The sequence below is a fragment of the Acanthochromis polyacanthus genome, chromosome 3 (genome assembly GCF_021347895.1).
Source record: "Acanthochromis polyacanthus isolate Apoly-LR-REF ecotype Palm Island chromosome 3, KAUST_Apoly_ChrSc, whole genome shotgun sequence".
NCBI classification, from domain to species: domain Eukaryota; kingdom Metazoa; phylum Chordata; class Actinopteri; family Pomacentridae; genus Acanthochromis; species Acanthochromis polyacanthus.
The window spans coordinates 856173-879687 of NC_067115.1; the positions used below are offsets into that span (position 1 = coordinate 856173).

Below are 23515 nucleotides of genomic sequence, written 5' to 3' on the forward strand. Positions count from 1 at the left end.
TTAAAGGTCTAACAGGTTCTAAACACCTTTCATGAGTTTTCTAAGAGTCTTAGATTTAGATGAATGAATAAAGGTTCTAAGAAGTTCCTGATGGTCGATGGATTTCTGAAGGCTCCAGTTGGTTCCTACATAATGTGTCAGCTTCTTTGCATGAACTCATGGTTCTCTGAGGTTCCTGTCTAAAATGTCTATCAGGCTCCTGACAGTTGGTGGATTTCTAAAGGTACCCTCAGAGTCTGGATGAGCCTGTAATGTTCTGCTGAGTTCCTGTATTTTCACTAAAGATTTAAATTGATGATTGAGGGTTCTAAAAGGTTCTTAACAGTTGTTGGAAATGTAGCTGTGGTGATAGCTTGTTCTTGACTGTAAATATTCCATCTATGTGGTACTTCCTGTTCTGACAGCTTCCAAACATCTTCAGTGGGGTTCTAAAAGTTCTTGTGGAACCCTCATTCTGTTGTTCTCTGGACTGTTCTCTGGTTGCTGAGCATCAGAGTCTCGACTGTCCTGTGTACCTGTAATATAAACACTTCACCTGAACCTTCCATCCGTGTACAGCTCTCTGATTTCAGTGTGTGGACGTGGAACCACAGCAGAACTTCTGAGAACCTGCAGCACTTCTGACTGCAGCCATCGGTCATATCTGCACCAAGTTTGAGTTCTAGATTTGAGAACGAATCGAAGCCGTATGAGGTGTTTGGACTCTTTCCTACAGATGCTGGTGGAAGAGTAAGAGGTGTGGACAAAATGATGTTCTGTGATCTGATTGGATGTTTGGATGATGTAAACAGAATGCAGTGTTTTTCCTTCAACTATTAAAGTGCAGTGTGACGTGTCGTCCTCAGTGTTCGTCAGTCCTTCTCTGCTATGACTGGTCCACAGAAAACCACGTTTAGTTTTCAGCCACCACCTTTTATTTTCTGTAGCAGACGAATGTCAGAGACCTGAAGAGAAGAAACAAACGTCCTACAGGTTTTCACAGATCTCACACAACTACGTCTTAAACACAAACACAACGATCTGCAGTTAGAGACTGAGCTGTTGGATGTGTTGATGTTGGATTAAATGATGCACAGACTAACAGAGACTTCCTCAAAGGAACAGCAGCCGAGGATTGTGGGTAATGTAGTGTTTGTGCTAATCAGCATCCTCAATATCTGACACTGAATGAACTGTAGGTTCATGTCTGCCTGAAAAAAATAGATAAAAATCCTGCATTTAGTGTCTCCTTGTGGTCACTCTGTGTCTCTTTGTGGTCGTATTGTGTCTTTCTGGTGGTTTTGTGTTTCTTTATGGTTGTTTTGTGTCTCTTTGTGGTTGTTTTCACGTCCTCTAAGCTGCACTTTAAAAGTTGTGAGTTAAAGACTTGTTGCTATGGAAAGGGCTCCACGTTAGTTTAAAAATGAAGATGAATCATGAACCATCAAATCCAACAAACTCGATAATTTCACAGCCATAAAGCAGCATTAAGCTTGTTAGAGAAACAGATAAGCTCTGTACAGGATTTACAGGATCTTAGAAATATCCAAAATAGAAAAAGGACCAGAAATACTTCTGCTCCAACAAGATAAAAGGTAAACCAGCAGGTCAGGTGGTCCAGGTGAGGAAGATGTTCAGGTTGAGGTTTAGGGTTTGTTGTAGCCGAAGATCCCAACAGGAAAGTATTTGACATGGGTTGGCCACTGAGCAGCGAGCTGGAAAAACTTAACGTCGTTCCACTCAACGCCATCTACCGACACTGAAAGAGTCAAAGAGTGAAAGAGTCGGAGTTAGTTAAAGAGTTAGAGTCAGGCTTAGAGAGTCAAAGAGTTAAAGATTCAGAGTTAGTTAAAGAGTTAGAGTCAGGCTTAGAGAGTCAAAGAGTTAAAGATTCAGAGTTAGTTAAAGAGTTAGAGTCAGGCTTAGAGAGTCAAAGAGTTAAAGATTCAGAGTTAGTTAAAGAGTTAGAGTCAGGCTTAGAGAGTCAAAGAGTTAAAGATTCAGAGTTAGTTAAAGAGTTAGAGTCAGGCTTAGAGAGTCAAAGAGTTAAAGATTCAGAGTTAGTTAAAGAGTCAGAGTTAGAGAGTCAAAGAGTTAAAGATTCAGAGTTAGTTAAAGAGTCAGAGTTAGAGAGTCAAAGAGTTAAAGATTCAGAGTTAGTTAAAGAGTCAGAGTTAGAGAGTCAAAGAGTTAAAGATTCAGAGTTAGTTAAAGAGTCAGAGTTAGAGAGTCAAAAATTTGAAGAGTTAGTCGGAGTTAGTGTGTGTGTAGTTAGTGTGTGTTGACCTCTCAGTGTGTGTTGGTGTTTGGAGGTACAGATCAACCTGCTGATTCCTTCAATCTGCTGACTCCTTGACTCGGCCTCCTTGTCTTTAGTCTTCTTGCTAAGGAACATGACTGACACACAGACCTTCATCACCATCATTATCTTCTTGCCCTTCTTCTTCATCAACCCACTAACCCTAACCCATCACCATCATCATCATCATCATCACCATCACCACCTTCATCATCATCATTATTACATCACCACCTTCATCATCATCACATCACCACCACCTTCATCATCATCATCATCATCACCTTTCTTGTTCTTCTCCTTGGTCACCACCGTCATACTCATCAGTTCTCCTCCACTGAGTCTCGACACCTGCAGGCAGCGGAAGTTGCTCTTCAGCGTGTTCTTCATCGCTGCCTCCTTCCTGCTTCCTCCTCCTCCTCCCTGACTGCTCCAGTAGTCCACCTGCAGCCCCATCACCTCCGCTGGACAGCTGGAGGACAGACAGGAGGACGAACAAGAGGACAGACAGGAGGACAACAACATAAGTTTAGAGTTGAAAATCTGAATAAACTGTAGAGCTGCAACTAACGATTATTTTGATAATCAATTAATTGGCTGATTATTTTTTCAATTAATCGATTAATCGGTTTATGCACTTACATTTTAGTCTTGCCTTTATTTTCCAATGTAAAATATTAATAAAGGGCCTGTCATTCAACGTACATTTTAAGAGCTTTTAACCATGTTACAATGTCCTAAATTCTTCAAAAACCTATCCAGAGTTGGATTTTAGTTTGTCTCAATTAGCAGCAATCAAAACACTGACTCATCAACACACACATGCTCATACAACCATCCAACATCACAAGATCTGAAATGAAGTTTCACCAAGACAACATTTATACTTTAAAAACATCTTTCCTGTAGAGAAGCATTTTCTGGGCACCATGTATTTTAAGCTATAAAACAATAATATCACAAGTAAGGGCTCCAAAAGTAGTGAACTAAATTTAAGGTAGTAATCTGAGAACAGAAAGAAAATAGAAACTATTTTACTGTTAACTGCATTTTAATTTTTCCAAAAAACCCCCCACACGGATTTCATCTGAGAACGAGTTTTACAGCTTATTAACATGCTGTGAAACTGTAAACAAAACTTAAAGTGTCATTTCAGGATCCTAAATGGAAGTCACATTTTTAAGAGTTTAAAAAACTGAATATTTAGAGAAAACAAGTGCATTTTACAAACAATTTAAACATTAGAATAGAATAGAATGCCTTTATTGTCACTATACACAAGTACAATGAGATTTAGAGCATCTCCATCAGTGCAAGATACATGTAATAAAAATCACAAAAAAGGATAAGTTAAAACAGTTAAAAAGAATAAAAGTGCATGGTCAGTGTGATATTGCACATTAGAATAGTCCGTATTGCACAGTAGACGGTTTTGAGGTAGTCTTTGGGGGGGTGGGGGGGTGGGGTGGTTGGAATGTTTGAATTCAGAGTGGTGATGGCTTTTGGAAAGAAACTGTTTTTGAGTCTGTTTGTTTGGTTCTGATGCACCTGTAGCGCCTTCCTGAGGGCAACGGGACAAACAGGTCGGAACCAGGGTGGAAGTTGTCCTTGATGATGTTTCCTGCCCTTTTAAGGCAGCGGGAGGTGTAAATGTCCATCAGGGAGGGGAGGGGGCAGCCGATGATTTTCTGTGCTGTCTTAACAACCCTCTGAAGCCCCTTCCTGTCTGTCATGGTGCAGCTGCCGTACCACACTGTGATGCAATAAGTCAGCAGGCTCTCAATGGACGAGCGATAGAAGGTCGTCAGCAGGGTGGGGTCCAAGTTGTGTTTCTTGAAAACCCTCAGGAGGTGTAGCCGCTGCTGCGCCTTCTTAATGATCGCCGTGGTGTTGTCCGTCCAGGAGATGTCGGAGGAGATGAGGACGCCCAGGAACCGGAAGCTGTGGACCCTCTCCACACACTCACCGTTGATGTAGAGGGGGGCTAGGTCGGTGCTGAGCTTCCTAAAGTTGACAATGATCTCCTTTGTTTTCTTGGTGTTCAGAGCCAGGTTGTTTTCTGAACACCAAGCTGCCAACTTCAGGACCTCCCCTCTGTAGGCTGTCTCATCTTCTCCTGTGATGAGTCCGACAACTGTTGTATCGTCAGCAAACTTCACGATGAGGTTGCTGTTGTGGGCCGGACGACAGTCATGGGTGTAGAGGCAGTACAGGAGGGGGCTCAGCACACAGCGTTGTGGGGAGCCGGTGCTCAGTGTCCGTGTGGAGGACAGGTGGGGGCCGAGTCTCACAGCCTGGGGCCGGTTGGTGAGGAAGTTAACGGAAGCGGATACAGAGACCACACAAATCCAATATTTGTAAAATTTAAATCTTTAAAATTTAATGAATTGGTTGAATTTAATCTTCTCAAAACAATGTATAAAGCTCACAAAAAAACATTGCTAGAGAATTTGCAAAACAGATTTAAAAAGAGAGAAAGTCGGTATAAACTAAGAGGAACCGAAGTCTTTTTGAGACCTGAAACAGGCACAAAAACAAAAGAAAGATGCATCTCAATCCAAGGCGTCAATCTGTGGAACAATCTGAATTCTGAAATTAAAATGTCTCAGTCGATTTGTATTTTTAAGAAAAATGTGAAAGAGTTGCTATTGAAGAGATATGATACTTGTGAATAACCGGAAATTGTTATAAGAGATAAGATGCTTGTGAATAACCGGAAATTGTTTTTCTTTTTTCTTTAGATCATGTTAAATGTTGGTTAAAAGGCTGTGTGTGACAGCCAAACACTACTGAAATGTGTTAAAATTATTATTGATAAGGGGCAGAAATTATAAGCTATAGCTTCTCTCTGCTCCTTTTCATTCATTTAACATATGCAGTGTTGTATTGTTTTTAATGAATGACATAAATAAAAAAATAAAAATAAAAAAAAGTCCTTTATCTAGGCACATGTGAGAGGGGGGAGGCCGAGTGTGACCAGTTTGGTGATGAGAATGTCTGGAATGATTGTATTAAAGGCAGAGCTGAAATCCACGAAGAGCATTCGGACATAGCTCTGCTGCTGCTCCAGATGTGACAGCGCGGCGTGGAGAGCTACAGCGATGGCATCCTCAGTGGATCTGTTTGCACGATATCCAAACTGGTAGGTGTCGAAGTCTGGGGGGGAGATGGTCCTTGATGTGCTGGAGGACCAGTCTCTCAAAGCACTTCATGATTATCGGAGTGAGGGCCACAGGACGATAATCATTTGGGCTCGTGGTGGGAGACTTCTTAGGTACTGGGATGATTGTGGCGGTTTTCAAACAGGGCGGAATGACTGCCTGGGCCAGGGAGAGGTTGAAGATTCTGGTGAAGATGTGGGTGAACTGGAGGGCACACGCCTTGAGCACTTTACCAGGAACACCATCAGGGCCAGCAGCCTTCTTCGGGTTCACTGCCAGGAGCACCCGTCTGACTTCATGCTCGCTGACAGTGAGTATAGTGGTGCAGGAACTGGGTGGGGGTGGGGGTAGTGCAGGGGCTGCTGAGTGTTGCTGTTGTGACGATTCAAAGCGAGCAAAAAAGCTGTTTAGCTCCTCAGCCAGTGATGCACTCAGGTCTTCTGTTGTTGTAGTGCCGCCCCTGGAGTTTATGTCGTAAATGCCCTGCCACACCGCACGTGTGTTGTTGCTGGACAGGTGGGACTCTATGCACTTCTTATGGTCCGCCTTTGCTTTTATAATTCCTTTTTTCAGATCCGCTCGAGCAGTCCTATAAAGGGCTCTGTCACCTGATCTGAAGGCAGCGTCACGGGCTCTGAGGAGTGTATGGACCTGGCTGGTTAACCAGGGTTTCCGATTTGGGAAGACCCGGATGGTTTTTTCCACAGTCACATTCCCAATACAGAACTTGATGTAGTCTAGTACTGTTTCTGTGAAAGTTCCAAGCTCCTGCTGTTCAAATAGGTCCCAGTCTGTCTCAGTGAAGCAGTCCTGCAGTTGGGAAAGCGCGTCATCCAGCCAGGTTGTGACAGTCTTTATGGTGGGCCTGGCACTATGTCTGAGGGAGGTGTAGGCTGGGGGGAGCAGGAGAGAAAGATGGTCTGACTGGCCGAGGTGGGGGAGGGGTAAGGCTCTGTATGCGTGCCTAATGTTGGAATAGACATGATCCAAGGTGTTTTCCCCTCTAGTGGAACATTTGACATGTTGGTAAAATGTCGGGAGTACAGTCTTCAGGTTGGCCTTATTAAAGTCTCCTGCAATTATGTGGACACCATCCGGATGGTCCCGCTGGTGTTCGTTGATGGTGTTCAGCAGGATGGAGAGCGCCGTGTTTACGTTGGCATGTGGTGGAATATACACAGCTGTGACGATCACTACTGTTAGCTCTCTCGGTAGAAAAAAGGGCCGACATCTTACAGACATGTACTCGAGGTCGGGGGAACAGTGCTTGTCTATCACAGTCCCATTGTTGCACCAGTTATTATGCACATACATACAGAGCCCCCCTCTGCTCTTACCAGAGTCCTTAGTCCTGTCCCCGCGTAGCAGAGTGCGGCCCGCTAGCTGCATGCTAGCATCGGGTATGTCCGGGTGGAGCCAGGTTTCGGTGATAATCAGAATACAGCAATCCCAAACATAGAGATTCCCGGCAAGCTGTAGTTCCAAGTCGTCTGTTTTATGCACCAGGGATCTAGTATTGGTGAGATACAGGCTCGGCAGAGGTGGCTCGTGTGGTCATTTTCTTAGCCTTAGCATAACACCAGACCTACGGCCCCGCTTCTGCTTCCTCTCCCTTCTCCGTCTGCGCCGTCTTCGAGACCCAACGACAATCCACGGAGAGCCCGATGGTCTTGCTAGGTCGTCTGATATGTTGTGTCTGTGGTGAAAGGCACTCGTGATGGGTGTCTGATGCTGGTTTCCAATGTCCAAAAGTTCCTGGCGGGTGTAGTGAATGTTCTTGCAGCCGATGTGCACAAACAAACAAAAAATAATAACGAAAACAACGAAAAAGAGCACCGAAGAGGAGAGCCGTGAGCCGCTGCGACCGCTTCTCACCGAAGTCTGTGAGGACCTCCTGTTGGACTTTCCCAGTGAGTACACAGCCGCTGAGCGTGAGTCTATGACGCTGAGTGAACATCATGTGACCTAAAGCAAGGCAACCTATTGGTTGTTTGCTTCTTCTCCAGCAGTTCTGGTTGCCTAAAACCTACACTGGTTCATTACTGCCACACCTGGTCACCGCGATTACAGGCTGGCTTAAAATGTGCACGAAACATGCCGCTTACGGTAAAAACAGACTTATTAACCAACTAATCGATGACCAAAATAGTTGACAAGTATTTTAATAATCGATTATAATTGATTAAATCGATTAGTTGTTTCAGCTCTAATAAACTGGGAGCAGAAAACAGACAAACTGTTTGGAGATTCTTCCAGGTGAGGACAGGTGAGTGGTTACCTGATGGAGGGGGAGGGGGGAGGCGTGGAGGTGATGCTGATTGGAGCTCCTGATTGGGAGGGAGGAGATCCCAGGATGATGTCATCAGAGTCCACTGTGGAGGAGACGCAGGACGTTCAGAGAGAGACAGACAGGAAGCAGACAGACAGACAGGTGTGGACAGGTGAGTACCTGAGGTGGACAGGAAGTTCTGCTCCACGATGCCGACCTTCACCAGCTAACCACACACACACACAGAGACACACACATGCGCACACACACACGTTTTTAGGATATATCAGGACTTATAACAACAATGTGTAAAATGGGGACGTGTCTTCCCCAGGGTCCTAGAGGGAGTCAGAGTGTTTCTGACCCAAACTTCCAGGAACACGTCCACCTGTTGACACGTTGTCTAGAGATACTTTCCGGATAATTGTCAGGATCATGTGACTTCTGAGCACCATAACATCACACACTGATATTTCATGTTAAGGTGAATTATGAGACCCATGGGTACACACAAAGGTTTCAAGTATATGTGACTTATGAGGACCAGATAAGACTAGGTGCCCACTTGTCAAGCTGACCAGACAGGTAACCTCTGACAGAAATGTATTCACACACACACACACACACACACACACATGTCTGTTCTTATATCCCCGTGGGGACATACCATTGACTCCCATTCATATCTAACCCCTAACCCTAACCCTAACCTTAACCAACACCAAAACAATGCCTAACCCTAAAGAAACGTTTTTGCACTTTTACTTTTTTCAGTAACAACAACATGGCCAAGAAAACACTGTTTAAACTTGTGGGGACCAAAATGAGGTCCCCACAAATGACATGTTTTTGGTTTTCCTACAGTTGTGGGGACATTTGGTCCCCACAAGTATAGCCAGCACCTGACCACACACACACACACACACACACACACACACACACACACACACACACACACACACACACACACACACACACACACAGTCTGAAACACTGCTGCAGGAAGCTGCTGTTCCCACGGCAACAAGGATCAGCTGATTCTCACCCCGATGAAAGGAACAAACTTCTGGCAGGAATCATCATCAGGGCTGAAGGAAACCACAGAGAACCACAGAGAACATTGAGTCAAAGGTTCTGCTCAGATTTGACAGATATTCACTAATAAGGCTCATTCCAGAGCTGGAGGACGTTTTATATCCAATGATCCATGTTGTAAATCCTAAATCATGCAATAGTTGTGTAAATGTTCTTGTCCTGAGACCAAATCTATTAAAAAATAGGAGAAAAAATGCTCAAAATATTTTAAAATACCAAATAAGTCTGGAGTTCCACTAAAATGCCATTTTTCTCTCGTCCACCCCCTGATGACAAAACGGATTCACTAATAAAACAGTTACAATCTCATTTAAATCTACTTTTTTGTTTGATTTTTTCATTGATGTCTCTTGGAATTGTGGCAACATTTTCTAATCAACATAATATTTTAAATACATGTTCATGAATGGAATTATTCAGTAAAAGAGTGGTGTTTTCCTCGAACCTCTTGTGTTTGCAGGTGAGCATGGCCTCAGAGATGGGACACAGGTGAGACACGGCAGCTCCACACAGGTACTGAGACACCCGGCTGGCCACGCCCACAGGATCTGTCAGAGAGAAACACACCTGAGGACCACAGGTTTGGAAACACAGCGAGCTTTACCTGGAGAACACGAAGAGGAACAACGATAGAGTTCATCAAACTGCTCTGATGAAACTAAATGTCACTTTTAAGAGATGCTGTTTTAAAAATAAACAGCTTTATGGTGTTAAAATGTGTTAAAATTATTATTGATAAGGGGCAGAAATTATAAGCTATAGCTTCTCTCTGCTCCTTTTCATTCATTTAACATATGCAGTGTTGTATTGTTTTTAATGAATGACATAAATAAAAAAAATAAAAATAAAAAAAAAGTCCTTTATCTAGGCACATGTGAGGGGGGGGAGGCCGAGTGTGACCAGTTTGGTGATGAGAATGTCTGGAATGATTGTATTAAAGGCAGAGCTGAAATCCACGAAGAGCATTCGGACATAGCTCTGCTGCTGCTCCAGATGTGACAGCGCGGAGTGGAGAGCTACAGCGATGGCATCCTCAGTGGATCTGTTTGCACGATATCCAAACTGGTAGGTGTCGAAGTCTGGGGGGGAGATTTATGGTGGATAGATTTATTACATTTACTAAATTAAATGTATTAAATAAATTTATACAATTTAAATATATTTTAAATAAATATTTTTTTATTTAAAAAAATAACAAAATTTAAATCTAATTTAAAGTTTGTTTTAATTCAATAATTAATGGATAAAGTAATCCATTAATTTAATAATGTAATTTCACAAATTTTATTTAATAAATGTAAGAAATTAAATTAAGAAATTTGAAATACATTTTAAGTACATAAAAATTTATTTCAGATTTAAAAACAATGTTAAATTAATAAAATGTAAATAAATTTTTAAATGTATTTAAATTTCTAGAACTTTTTTAATTAAATTCATTTCATTTATTCAATTAATTCATTCAATTAAATTAATATCTTTTAGATACATTTTAAATAAACCAATAAAAAGAATTTATTTAAAAAATCAAATTTAAATACACTTTAAAATATATTAAATTAAATTCATGTAACTTCTGCATTAATTGAATAAATCAATTAAATTTAATAGATTTATCAAATTCATTAAATTTAATTCATACATTTTAATTCGATTTTAAATGAACAAATATTTTGTAATTTAAAAATAATTTTAAATAAATAAAATAACATAAGTTGAAAAATGTATTAAATTCATTAAATGTATATTATTTTTTAAATGTTTTTGAATTTATTACATTTATTTAAATTCACTGAATTAAGTAAATTTAATTCACTAAATTCAATAATTTTATTAAACTGATGGACTTTTATTCTTCATCAAAAAGCTGAAGAACTGTTGGATTGATCCTCAGCTGTTCATCTGAGAAGAACGTTCCAGGTTTTATTTCTCAGTCAGCAACTAAATCTGAGGTTAAGATTCTCAGATTTCTTAAAATCATCTTATTTTCCCATTTTTAAAACACTTTTACAGAGTAAATAATCAGAGAAACTCAGCTCTTCTCTGATTTTTGGAGTCGTACAGCCAGAAGACATGTCAGGGTTCTGTCTCCTTCATGATGTTCTGTTGTTCTTTGGTTTTATTCCTGAAGAACTTTCGAACTTCACGGAGGTGTTCTGTGTTCAGCAGCTTCATACCCAGAGGAGGAGGTTCCACACGTCCAAACAGCTCCCTCCAGCCGGCGTCCATGAACAGGCTGCAGAACCTCCCGTCCAGAGAAGACACGTACTTAGCCAGAGGATGGAGTCCTGCAGAACCACAGAGCACCAGAACCAGTCTAGAACTGCTCAGAACCAGTCTAGAACTGCTCAGAACCAGTCTAGAAACGGTAGAAAACCAGCTCTAACTAGTCTGAAACCAATTCCAAACCAGCCCTGATTGACATTTATTCTGCATGACATTTACCCTCTAACACTTAGCAATATGCTAATGTTAGCCACTGAGGAATACCACATTTACCCTGTAACACTACATTTACCCTCAAATGCTACATTTACCCTCTAACACTACATTTACCCTGTAACACTACATTTACCCTCAAATGCTACATTTACCCTCAAATGCTACATTTACCCTCTAACACTACATTTACCCTCTAACGCTACATTTACCCTCTAACGCTACATTTACCCTCAAACGCTACATTTACCCTCCAATGCTACATTTACCCTCAAACGCTACATTTACCCTCTAACGCTACATTTACCCTGTAACGCTACATTTACCCTCTAACGCTACATTTACCCTCTAACGCTACATTTACCCTGTAATGCTACATTTACCCGCTAACGCTACATTTACCCTCTAACGCTACATTTACCCTCTAACGCGACATTTACCCTCTAACACTACATTTACCCTCTAACACTACATTTACCCTGTAATGCTACATTTACCCTCAAACGCTACATTTACCCGCTAACGCTACATTTACCCTGTAACGCTACATTTACCCTGTAACGCTACATTTACCCGCTAACGCTACATTTACCCTCTAACGCTACATTTACCCTCTAACGCTACATTTACCCTCTAACGCTACATTTACCCTGTAACGCTACATTTACCCTCTAACGCTACATTTACCCTCTAACGCTACATTTACCCTCTAACGCTACATTTACCCTCTAACGCTACATTTACCCTGTAACGCTACATTTACCCGCTAACGCTACATTTACCCTCTAACGCTACATTTACCCTCTAACGCTACATTTACCCTCAAACGCTACATTTACCCTCTAACGCTACATTTACCCGCTAACGCTACATTTACCCGCTAACGCTACATTTACCCTCTAACGCTACATTTACCCTGTAATGCTACATTTACCCTCAAACGCTACATTTACCCTCTAACGCTACATTTACCCTCTAACACTACATTTACCCTGTAATGCTACATTTACCCGCTAACGCTACATTTACCCTCTAACGCTACATTTACCCTCTAACGCGACATTTACCCTCTAACGCGACATTTACCCTCTAACACTACATTTACCCTCTAACACTACATTTACCCTGTAATGCTACATTTACCCTCAAACGCTACATTTACCCTGTAACGCTACATTTACCCTGTAACGCTACATTTACCCGCTAACGCTACATTTACCCTCTAACGCTACATTTACCCTCTAACGCTACATTTACCCTGTAACGCTACATTTACCCGCTAACGCTACATTTACCCTCTAACGCTACATTTACCCTGTAATGCTACATTTACCCGCTAACGCTACATTTACCCTCTAACACTACATTTACCCTCAAACGCTACATTTACCCTCAAACGCTACATTTACCCTCAAACGCTACATTTACCCTCTAACGCTACATTTACCCTCTAACGCTACATTTACCCTCTAGTACTATGTGTGCGTACCAACAGGTATGATCAGGAAGCGTACGTAGCTCAGCCAATCAGGCGTCTTGCTGACCAGCTGCTCCACGAAGCAGCAGAGGACGGTGCTCAGGTAGGTCTGGTCGCCGCCCACTGCCACCTTCACCGTGGGCGGAGTCTGGGAGTTACAGTTACAGCTGCAAGACAGGACGTCAGGTCAGAGACTCACCTGGACGCATCACACACATTGAACGGAAGTACCAGCCAATCAGGTCCCTACAATCTCTGGATGCGGCTGATGACGGCACTGAAGGCGGCCTGAACGTCGGCGACCGAGACGGTGCACACGATTGGCTGATCGAAGAGGAGCTCCGACAGGTACTGAGGAGGGGGGAGGGGTGAGGTCACAGTGAAACCTGACACCTGGTCACCCGACCCACACTCAGAAAGGTAGATAATAAACAGACAGACAGGTAATACACAGACCTGTCCCTGCCAGTCGGTGGTGTTGACCAAGATGATGGAGTCAGGAATGTGTTCCTCAGAGAACAGGATGTGGTTCAGCTGATCCAAGACCGACTTTCTGGCCACCTGAGGGAGAAACACGGCGACAAGCAGCAGCTCAGTTACATCCACAACTACACTGTCTAAAACCAGTCCAGGCTGGTCGAAAACCAGTCTAAACCAGTCCAGAACAGTTCAAACTAGTCCAGACCGGCATAAGCCAGTCTACCACACAGAGACTGGTGGTGCGTCTGTCTGTCTGTAATCTGTCTGTCTGTCTGTCTGTCTGTCTGTAATCTGTCTGTCTGTCTGTAATCTGTCTGTCTGTCTGTAATCTGTCTGTCTGTCTGTCTGTAATCTGTCTGTAATCTGTCTGTCTGTCTGTCTGTCTGTAATCTGTCTGTCTGTCTGTCTGTCTGTAATCTGTCTGTCTGTCTGTCTGTAATCTGTCTGTAATCTGTCTGTCTGTCTGTCTGTCTGTAATCTGTCTGTCTGTCTGTAATCTGTCTGTCTGTCTGTCTGTCTGTCTGTAATCTGTCTGTCTGTCTGTCTGTCTCACCTGTGGACCAGGTGTTCTGTAGTCAGCTGACGTCTCGCTGTCCATGCTGCTGGTCCTGTCTGTCCCTCTAGAGTTCTGTCTGTCCTTCAGGGAGATGGTCCAAGGATGACGAGACGCAGAACCTCCTGTTTTACTGCACACACACACACACACACACACACACACACACACACACACACACACACACACAGTTACAGTGTATCAGAGGTGTAAAATACTATCAATAAGGCGATATATGACGATATTCTGTCACTCGATACGATATCGATTGTTCAGCTTCTCGTATTGATTTTTTGTGGACATAATGATGCGTTTGTGACGCCTGGTGAAGTCAGGGAGACTTTCACATCTCCACTCTGGTAGATGGTGGTGATGAGCATCTGTACGTGTTCCTGCAGCTAAAGTAAACAGAAACATGGCTGACAACACCTTCACAGATAAAGCCGACGTCTGGAAGCACTTTGTGAGCTTTGTCTCACTGACATACGCCATGCTGAGGTACTGGCACAGAAGAACCAAACCAAACCAGGCTGGATAACTTCCTACCATCACCTCACCTGCTGCTCAGCGCGTCACAGAGTCCACGCTGCATTTATCTGTAAAGATCTGTGTCCGTACAGGCTGGTTGAAAACTCTGGCTTCAGGTGGACGCTACATGCTTCAGAGCTGCGCTAAAAGATGCCGCAGCGCGTCCACATGGTGGATCCAGCTGTGGCCAGGATGTACGAGAAGGAAAGGAAAGGCGGTGAAAACTTCTCTGAACGCTGCAGAGTTTTGTCCTGACGATTGGACGCAGACGCACCGTGATGTCCGTGCACACGGTCAGAGGTGTTTGAAGATGGAAATAGAAAGAGCAAGGATGTCTGTGAGAGGATGAATTGTAGACCGTGTATGATGGAGTCATCAGAGACCACAGGGATGGAGGTCCTGCTTCAGGTGAGCCCAATGGACCGGTGGAAGGAGGCGGAGTTTCCTTCCTGTCAAACCTTAAAGGAGGTATTTGTCCATCCCTGGAACAAGTGTCTCCTCTGAGAGTTTCCTCATCATCACCCCTGATCACCTCCATCACATTCTGTTTCTGCATTCAATCTAAAAACAAGTATGAGGAGTATTCATGTCTCACTTCTATTCATTTTGTTTACCAGAGAACTTTGAGCGCTTTATTTTCCTCACACTTTTCAGCCCAGTGTTCAGTGACATAGAACACCTTTAGGCATTTTATTTTCATGTCATCTGTTTAGTTGAGATTGTTATTTTTAATTATTTGTAAGTCGTTCTCCCTCATGTTGTTGGTTCCAGTGCTGCAGGATACGGAGCTTTCTGCCTTCTTCAGGGAAAACAGAACAGCTACTTTAAGACTTTAACAGTTTCAGTCACAACAAACCTGATGCATTTTATTTATGATTTCAATTACAGTTTGCAATGCTGCATTTTAGTCTCAGTGTTTTTCTATGAAAAACTGGAAAAAATAAAAAATAAAATGCAAATGTTTTGAATCAAACAGTTTGGACTCTGAAAGATCAAAATCATCTGATGGAAACATTCAGAAACGTGTTTTCATCTGTATTTAAATGTTAGACCTAACTATGGTGAATATCTCAGTAAATCACAGTATGGTGACACTATCGTATCATGAGATGTGCGTGTGTGTGTGTGTGTGTGTGTATACCTTGGTGACATGTGTGTCTGGGACTCAGTTTTACAGAGTTTGGCAGCAGGACCTGCATCTGTTGTCATGGCAACATCCTCCTCAACCTCCTGTGGACGGAAGAAGAGCATGAATGTGTGTGTGTGTCTGCGGGCAATTATAGGGGTTGTGGGGACCTACATAGGAAAACCAAAAGAAATGTCACTTGTGGGGACCTCATTTTGGTCCCCACAAGTTGTTTTCTTGGCCATGTTGTTGTTACTGAAAAAAGTAAAAGTGCAAAAACGTTTCTTTAGGGTTAGACATTGTTTTGGTCTGGGTTAGATATGAATGGGAGTCAATGGTAGATTCCCACAATGACAGGAATACACAGTGTGTGTGTGTGTGTGTGTGTGTGTGTGTGTGTGTGTGGGGGGGGGTGTTTGTGTATGTGTGATCTTTGTGTGTCTCCATACGAGGCACCGCTCCTCCCCTGACTTACCTCAGGATCGGCCTCCTCTCTTCGGGCATCTTCGGGGCTTCGGGGTCCCTGGAGCTCAGCAGCCTGAACAACAGCAGAGAGGAGTGACACAGAGCCACCAGCAGGAGGCAGCAGAGGCTGGCGTTAATGGGAATATTCACCAGGAAGAGCACAACAGGGGTGTAAAATCCATGTATTAGTAAAGTACTGATCCTAAATCAGTTTATTGACACCGGATGTTTGGTTCCTGTCAGTCTGAAGGGATTTAGTTTCTCTGCAGGTTCTCCTAATACAGCCCAGCGTTCACATCACCTGATAGATAAAACCCAGGGAAGAATTATTAATATTATTAATTATTAGTAATTAATGATTCTGTTCCTAAATCGTTTGAAACCCCAAACCACCAGGAAGTCAGGTCGTCTTAAAAAAGATCACCAAACACCGTTCATCAGCTGGACAATGAAACATCTACAAACCAGGTCTTCTTTTACATTTAACTCATGTAGATATAGCCACTGAGGAGCTAACAACTAGCATCATGCTAACATTAGTCACTGAGGAGCTAACAACGAGCAATATGCTAATATTACCCACTGAGCAAACAACTAGCAATATGCTAATGTTAGCCACTGAGGAGCTAACAACTAGCATCAAGCTAATATTAGTCACTGAGGAGCTAACAACGAGCAATATGCTAACATTAGCCACTGAGCTAACAACTAGCAATATGCTAACATTAGCCACCGAGGAGCTAACAACTAGCTATATGCTAACATTAGCCACTGAGGAGCTAACAACCAGCAATATGCTAACGTTAGCCACTGAGGAGCTAACAACCAGCAATATGCTAACATTAGCCACTGAGGGACTAACAGAGCTAACAACCATTAATATTCTAACATTAGCCTGTGAGGTGCCAACAACTATCAATGTGCTAAGTTAGCCACTGAGGTAAAATAGCTAACAACAAGCAATATGCTAATGTTAGTCACCAAGGAGCTAACAGAGCTAACTGCCATCAACATGCTAATGTTACTTAATAAGGAGCTAACAGAGCTAACAACCATCATTATGGCAATTTCTAATGAATTAAGGTTGAAATGTCTCATTCTTATTTTCAGAAGTTGTTTTTACAGAAACAATCATTTTATTTTGGAGAATTTATAAATGAGACGTAAAATAAAATGATTTCTATAAACTTTCAGGGTCAAACCATAGACTGTATATAAAGATGGACGTAGCATCTGGCTCCAGAATTGAAGCCCACCCGGAAGTGTCAAAAACTTGCAATATCACGCCGTCCGCTAGGGTTGGCTCCAAGAAGCTTTTTCTCCATAGACCCCAATTCATTTTTGGAGAAAATAAAATGTGATAGACTGATGTTCTACAGCTCAGGATTTTTTTCCCGTTAGTTTTCATGGTCAAAATGAGAGATCAGGTGGCCGATCTTAAAATAAATCAATACTGAATTTTAAATAAATCGTTAAAGTTGGCGGAGCCAGGGGGCGTGGCTATACTTGATTGACAGTCCCATAGACTGGTCCTGCCCCTAGTTGCTCTCCGGTCCAGTCTGTTTGATGACGCTTTTTACGTCACTGGCTCCAAAAATCCAAAACGGTGACCAGGAAGTAGCAAAATCCGGGCTTCATTTTCTCGGCGTAGAAACCAACGGATGACGTCACGGTTAGTTTACACCTGGGTCAAACTAGTTTTCTAATGGAGCTGCAGGTCAAATGTTACATTTAATGACTGTGGAAAGTTCAAATTCAGGTTGTACAGTTTGTGGCTCTGAAGTTTAATTTTGCAGATTTTTTTAACGTTTTGGTTCTGAACCTGGATCGGTCCACTCACTGCAGCTGTCGGTTCCTTCTGCTGGTTCTTCTGGACGTTGGTGACCTCGGACTGGGAGACGCCCTCGAAGAACGGCCTGCAGGAACAGCAACATGAAACATGGAACATTCCAAAACCTCTGAAACTGAGTTACTAATCCAGATAGATTGCTCATTAAGGGTATTATGCTAATCAATGCTAGTCAATGCTATACAATGCTAGTCAATGCTAACTGATGCTAACTGATGCTAATTAACGTTAATCAATGGTAACTGATGCTAATCAGTGCTAAATTATCGTAACTGATGCTAATCATTGCTAACTGATGTTAATCGATGCTAACTGATGCTAACTGTGTAGATCATGTGACCCATCCTTCCTATCGTGTGTTTCTGTCTCATCCTCTGGACTCTGTGAGGTCACGGTCAGCTGACCAGCACCCAATCAGAACCAGGTGTTGTCCAGGTGTGTAGGCCGACCTGAGTTTGGGTTTGGGCGTGCTTTGGACGCTGTCGTTGTCGTCCAGCTCGGCTCCGCTGTCGCTCGGGTTATAAACCTCCAGACTGTCGTAGAGCAGGTCCAGGTCCTCCTCCGCCTCCTGACTGTGGTCCACCGGGTCTGAGTCCAGGACCTGGAGGGAGGACAGCTCAGTCACTCGACGGGGTTGTGTGTCTGCAGCTGTGTTGTTGTGTATTATTGTTGTGTGTAGTTGTTGTGTATCTTGTCGTGTTGCTGTGTATCTTGTTTGTTGTTGTGCATCTTGTGTAGTTGTGTATCTTGTTTTGTTGTTGTGTATCTTGTGTGTGTATTTAGTGTTGTTGTCTATCTTATTGTGTATCTTGTGTGTAGCTGTTGTGTATTTTGTCGAACCTCGTCAGAAACCTTGAATCTCCTCAGCAGAGCCACGAACTTCTGCTTGAAGTTCGGCTGCTGGATAAAGAAGAAACACAAAGTTAGTGATCAGCAGCAGCATCACGTCGTTCAGGTGTGCTGTCGTATCGTTAAGGTGTGCTCACCTGAGTCAGGGAGGCCGTCCGGATCATCTTCCTGTGAGACTTCTTCGTCTTTCCCTGAACATCATCGTCATCATCGTACATGTCCTGAGAAGCACAGACAGAAAGATGGCTGCTAACAGGATGCTAACAGGCTGGTTGCATGCTTTTAATAGCCTGCTAACAGGATGCTAGCATGCTTTTAATAGGTTGCTAACAGGCTGCTAACATGCTGCTAACAGGCTGCTATCATGCTGCTAACAGGCTGCTGACGAGCTGCTAACATGCTGCTAACAGGCTGCTAACAGACTGCTAACATGCTGCTAACAGGCTGCTAACAGGCTGGTTGCATGCTTTTAATAGCCTGCTAACATGCTTTTAATAGGTTGCTAACAGGCTGCTAACAGGCTGGTTGCATGCTTTTAATAGCCTGCTAACATGCTTTTAATAGGTTGCTAACTGGCTTCTAACATGGTGCTAACAGGCTGCTAACGGGCTACTAGCATGCTGCCAACAAGATGCTAACAGAAATATTTGCTACTTAAGCCACGCTAAAGTTTGTCATGCTAACATGTTGTTGCTGGCACTCATATGCTAAACATTAGCAAACGCAAGAACTGTTAGTTTTGTCATAAATAAAAAGCAGAGTTTTAGCAGCTAACTGCTCACATCAACTGTGTGTCAAGAGACAGGTGAGACAGTACACAGGTGTGTGAGTCACCTGAGGAGGGACGGCGTCATCACTTGCGTCTTGTTCAGAAGAAAACTGTCGTCGTCGTCCTCCCAGTCATTGAAATCAGGAGAACGATCTGAGCAGACACACAATCAGACACAACAACACTGAAACAGATTCTGCTCAACACAGTGTTGTGTGTCTGTTTTAGGTGCCACTAGTTGTGTTGCTTGTTGCGTGTCTGTAGCTGGTTTGTCTGTCGTCGTTTGTCTGTAGTTGTGTGCTGTTGTGCGTCTTGTTGTGCGTCTGCTCTGCTACCTGAGGCCTTGCTCTTGTTGCCATGGTGACCGGTGTCCTCGTGTTCGATTGGCTGGCTGAACAGACTCTGGACGCTGAGCTCCGCCGCGCGCACAGAAGCATCCTTCAGGTTGCTATGGAGACCAAGGACGTGGGCGCCGTCTGTCGGATGCTGCATCACCTGAGACACACAAAGACACACAAACACACCCGCCCACATGCACGCACACCCACACACACCCAGACACACTGCTGTTGTGTGTCTGTCTGTGTTCTTTTCTGCAGCTGCAGAGTTTTTGTGTCTCAACACTTTGTTTTGTTTGTCCTCCGTCTTGTTGCACAACTGCAGCATTAAACTGTTCTCACTTTGTTTGGACAGAACGTCACAAACAACACGACTGAAGCAGCTCCTGGTTCCTCTAAAGGATCATCTAAAGTCCAGAGGAACCAGAACACCATGAAGAATGAGAGAGAACCATGGAGACCAGAGAGAAGAAAGATTAAACCAGTCTAACCAGTAAAAACAAAAGTCCAACAATCTGTCTGGAAATAACCTTTACAACCAGTCATACCAGTTTAAATCTGGTAGTAAACCAGTCATGCCAGCCTAATTGTGGTTAGAAAACAGTGTAAACCGGTTTAAACCAGTCTAAATGCTGGGTTCCAGTCAGACCGTTCTACGCAGTTCTGCTGTATAAAACTCTGACCTGTTGTTATTTCTCTGAAACAATCAGAGTGGTGGTGGGCGGGGCTAAGCCCAGGATGTGCTCTCTGATTGGACCGTCCTCACCTCAGCCATGTTGATGATGCCCACCGCTAGCGTCTTGTAGCCCAGGATGGTTCTGTTCTTGTAGCGTTTCCTCCTCTGCAGCATCACGTGGAGATGGTTGGAGTCCCGCTTCAGGAAGTGAGGGTACTGAAGGACAACAACAGCAAACAACAACATAAACAACAACACAAACAACAACAACACAAACAACAGCATTACATGAGAAACAAAAAGCTGACAGGAACCTGCAGGGAGAAGGTGAGCTCCAGGTCTGTCTCCATCAGGCCGTCTGGAGGAAGAACGTACTCGTTGGACCTTAGAGTCCTTTTGGAGCCCTGAGATCAGAACCAGGATCAGGATGAGGACCAGGACCAGGACCAACCAGCAGAGTGGGAACAGAACAACGATGTGCCTGCATCCTGAACAACCGTCTGACTAATGATGATTTGTTAGAACTGAGGAGATGGTAGAAGCTCCAGGAGAAACCTGGAGGTTCTGCAGGATGTTTCTAGAAATGGATGTTTGGTGTCTCATTTTTGACATTTAATGTCTCAGTTTTGTCGTTTTGTGAGAATAATAGTAACAATGTTTTTAAATCCACATTATTTTCTACAGGACATAAAAACAAGCAGCAGGTCCTGGACTCTTTATTTTACCTGAATCTTCACAGCGATGACCACCGAGCTCAGCTCTCTGTCCAGCTCTCTGAGGACCATCAGCTTCTTCAGAGTCAGACTGCACAGTCTGGAGGACACACAGAGAGACACTGAGACACACTGAGACACAGAGAGACACCAACCACCCGTCAGACACCGTCTTCAGGTCCACCACAGTAGAGCTCAGTCTACTCTAAAGTCCAACAGATTCAAAGACCTGAAGGACTTGAATCCAGAGAGGAGATCAGGGAGGAGGCTCTGATTTAACCTGCTGGTCACCATGGTAACGAATGCTGCACAGCTGCATCTCCATGGTAACAGATTTAAGCAGCAGATCCATCATCAGTGATTGGTTGATTGACAGTTAGCTGTCAGAAACCAGAGCTGGACGTTCCTCCTGCTAACATCTCTACATCCTGTCCACTGATTGGTCCTCTGGAGAACATGAAGTCCAGATCCCTGCTCAGAGGTTTGACCTCCTGAAGGCCTGGTTCCTGCCAGCAGTAGCTAATGCTGTTAATCCTGCTAACAGCAGTAGCAGTGATCTGAGGAAGAACATGGAGGAGGAACCTCTGATGTTCACAAGATCTGAAGAGAAACTGATTCCTGTTCCTTCATCACTGATAGAACAGTTAGAAACTGAAGATGAAACCAGACAGAAGCTCCAGGTTTTCAGCTGTCTGACGGTCCCTGAACCTGAACCTGGACCTGGACCTGAACGTAATACTTGGATCTGTGAAGCTCCATCTGACCGTCAGCAGAACTAACAGCCACCTAGAACCTCCTGTGATGAACTTCAGAGAACGTTCAGGCTGCTTCCTGTTGACTCTTAAAGAGGATTAGCTGTGATTGGTCGGTAACACGCTAATCCGCCCGGAGACCGACAGGTGGAGGATCAGAGAGGAACATCTGTTCACCCTCACCTGAAGTTCTGCTGCTCCACACGTCAACAGAAAGTCCCCTTTACAGGGTTTGTTCACCTGCAGCTTCAGGTAGATGGTCTGTGATGCAGACTGGTGAGGCGTTCAGGAACATCAGGACACTACAGCGTCTGTGGTTCTGGTTCTGAATTCACCTCCAGATTCATTTCAGTCTGATTCTGATGCAGTTTGAACTTCATCAGGAAGTGAAGCAGAACTCAGTTTAAACATGAATAATTCAATGATCAATCAGTGATCAATACCCCTATTGATCAGGCAGCCACTGAAATAATGATGTTAAATAAAACAGGCTGTTAGTTTGATACACACACACACACACCTCCATCCTCTCCGCTCTGGCCGAGCTCCGTGCTATTACCTGGGCACGCAGCTCGGGGAGGACCGGTCTATCTCCCAGGTGGCGAACAGGTTCATCGGTACCGGGACTCTTCCGTCCTGTTCTCCGGCCGCAGCGGCGGAATCAGCCAGCGGCTCCGCAGCAGAAGGCGCCGCCGGGCTCGGAGGCAGAGCTGCCCCCCGGACTCCCGCTCTGTCCGCAGCCGCCGCCATCGTCGCCCTCCCCGGGCGGCAGGTCGCTGTGCTGCTGATGCTGATGCTCCGGGGCGGTAGCCCGAGAGCGGGGCGGGGCGGAGGGAGGGAGGGCCGGGAGGAGGAGCTTCAGAGGCGGCTGGCTGAGATTCACCTGCACAGGTGGAAACACGGGGTTCATTTACACACTGCCTGTCTCTTTATAGACCATCCTTTATTTATGTTTTATATATAATAATCATTTAGAAACTAGAATAACACACACACATTAATTGTTCTTTGTTTTCATGACTATTTCCATGTAGATTCTCACTGAAGGCATCAAACTATGAACACATCTGGAATTCTGTAGGAAACAAAGTGTGAAATAAGTCAGAACATGTCTTATATTTTAGATTCTTCAAATGATTCAATTAGAATTAAAAAATTTTCAATAATTACTTACAATCTGTCTGAAATAACTTGTAGAACAAGTTGACAATCGTCCAAAACTACTTTAATTGTAGTAAATGACTTGAAATTTATCGATAATGAACTAAAACTTGTGTTCAGTGACTGAAAATTTGTCCTAAATTACTCAAAAACCATCCAAACTGACCTAAACTTTATCCAGATTTGTCCACAATGACTTGAAACCTGTTCAGACCTACTCAAAACAGGTTAAAAAAATGTACAAAATGACCCAAAATGGTCCAAAAGTTGTTCAGTCTTGTTGTAAACAGCCCAAAAGAAGTCCCAGATAACCTCGAACAAGTCCCAAGAAAACTCAGTTTGTTCAAAATGATTTAGTTTGATTTAAAACTGCCAAAAAGACTCAACATCTGCCTGTTCTGTGACATTCTTCTAAACAGCCTCCCTTTGCCTTGATTACAGATGTTTAAACTCTGGACTAATGCTGTCTCCCCAGACTTCTGTGGAGGTTCTCAGTCATCAGGTCCTGGACATGGTTGGAGCTTCAGTTAAAAACAG

The 23515-nt window shown here is 43.6% G+C and overlaps 1 protein-coding gene across 1 annotated transcript; it reads right to left on the reverse strand.

Annotated features, from left to right (window-relative positions):
- Positions 1 to 891: 891 nt before the first annotated feature.
- Positions 892 to 23407, reverse strand: LOC110965244 (phosphofurin acidic cluster sorting protein 1-like). Its single transcript, XM_051946283.1, is given in 26 exon segments — positions 892 to 1738; positions 2266 to 2376; positions 2563 to 2750; positions 7718 to 7811; positions 7889 to 7934; positions 8754 to 8796; positions 9249 to 9351; positions 10981 to 11091; positions 12732 to 12886; positions 12970 to 13070; positions 13176 to 13280; positions 13753 to 13885; positions 15422 to 15510; positions 15882 to 15944; positions 17712 to 17787; positions 18170 to 18321; positions 18561 to 18620; positions 18707 to 18790; positions 19404 to 19450; positions 19453 to 19491; positions 19674 to 19833; positions 20443 to 20568; positions 20667 to 20756; positions 21078 to 21165; positions 22377 to 22700; positions 22814 to 23407. Coding segments are annotated over 25 exon segments (2568 nt in total). The 5' UTR covers positions 22568 to 22700; positions 22814 to 23407; the 3' UTR covers positions 892 to 1625.
- Between the last annotated feature and the right edge of the window lie 108 nt (positions 23408 to 23515).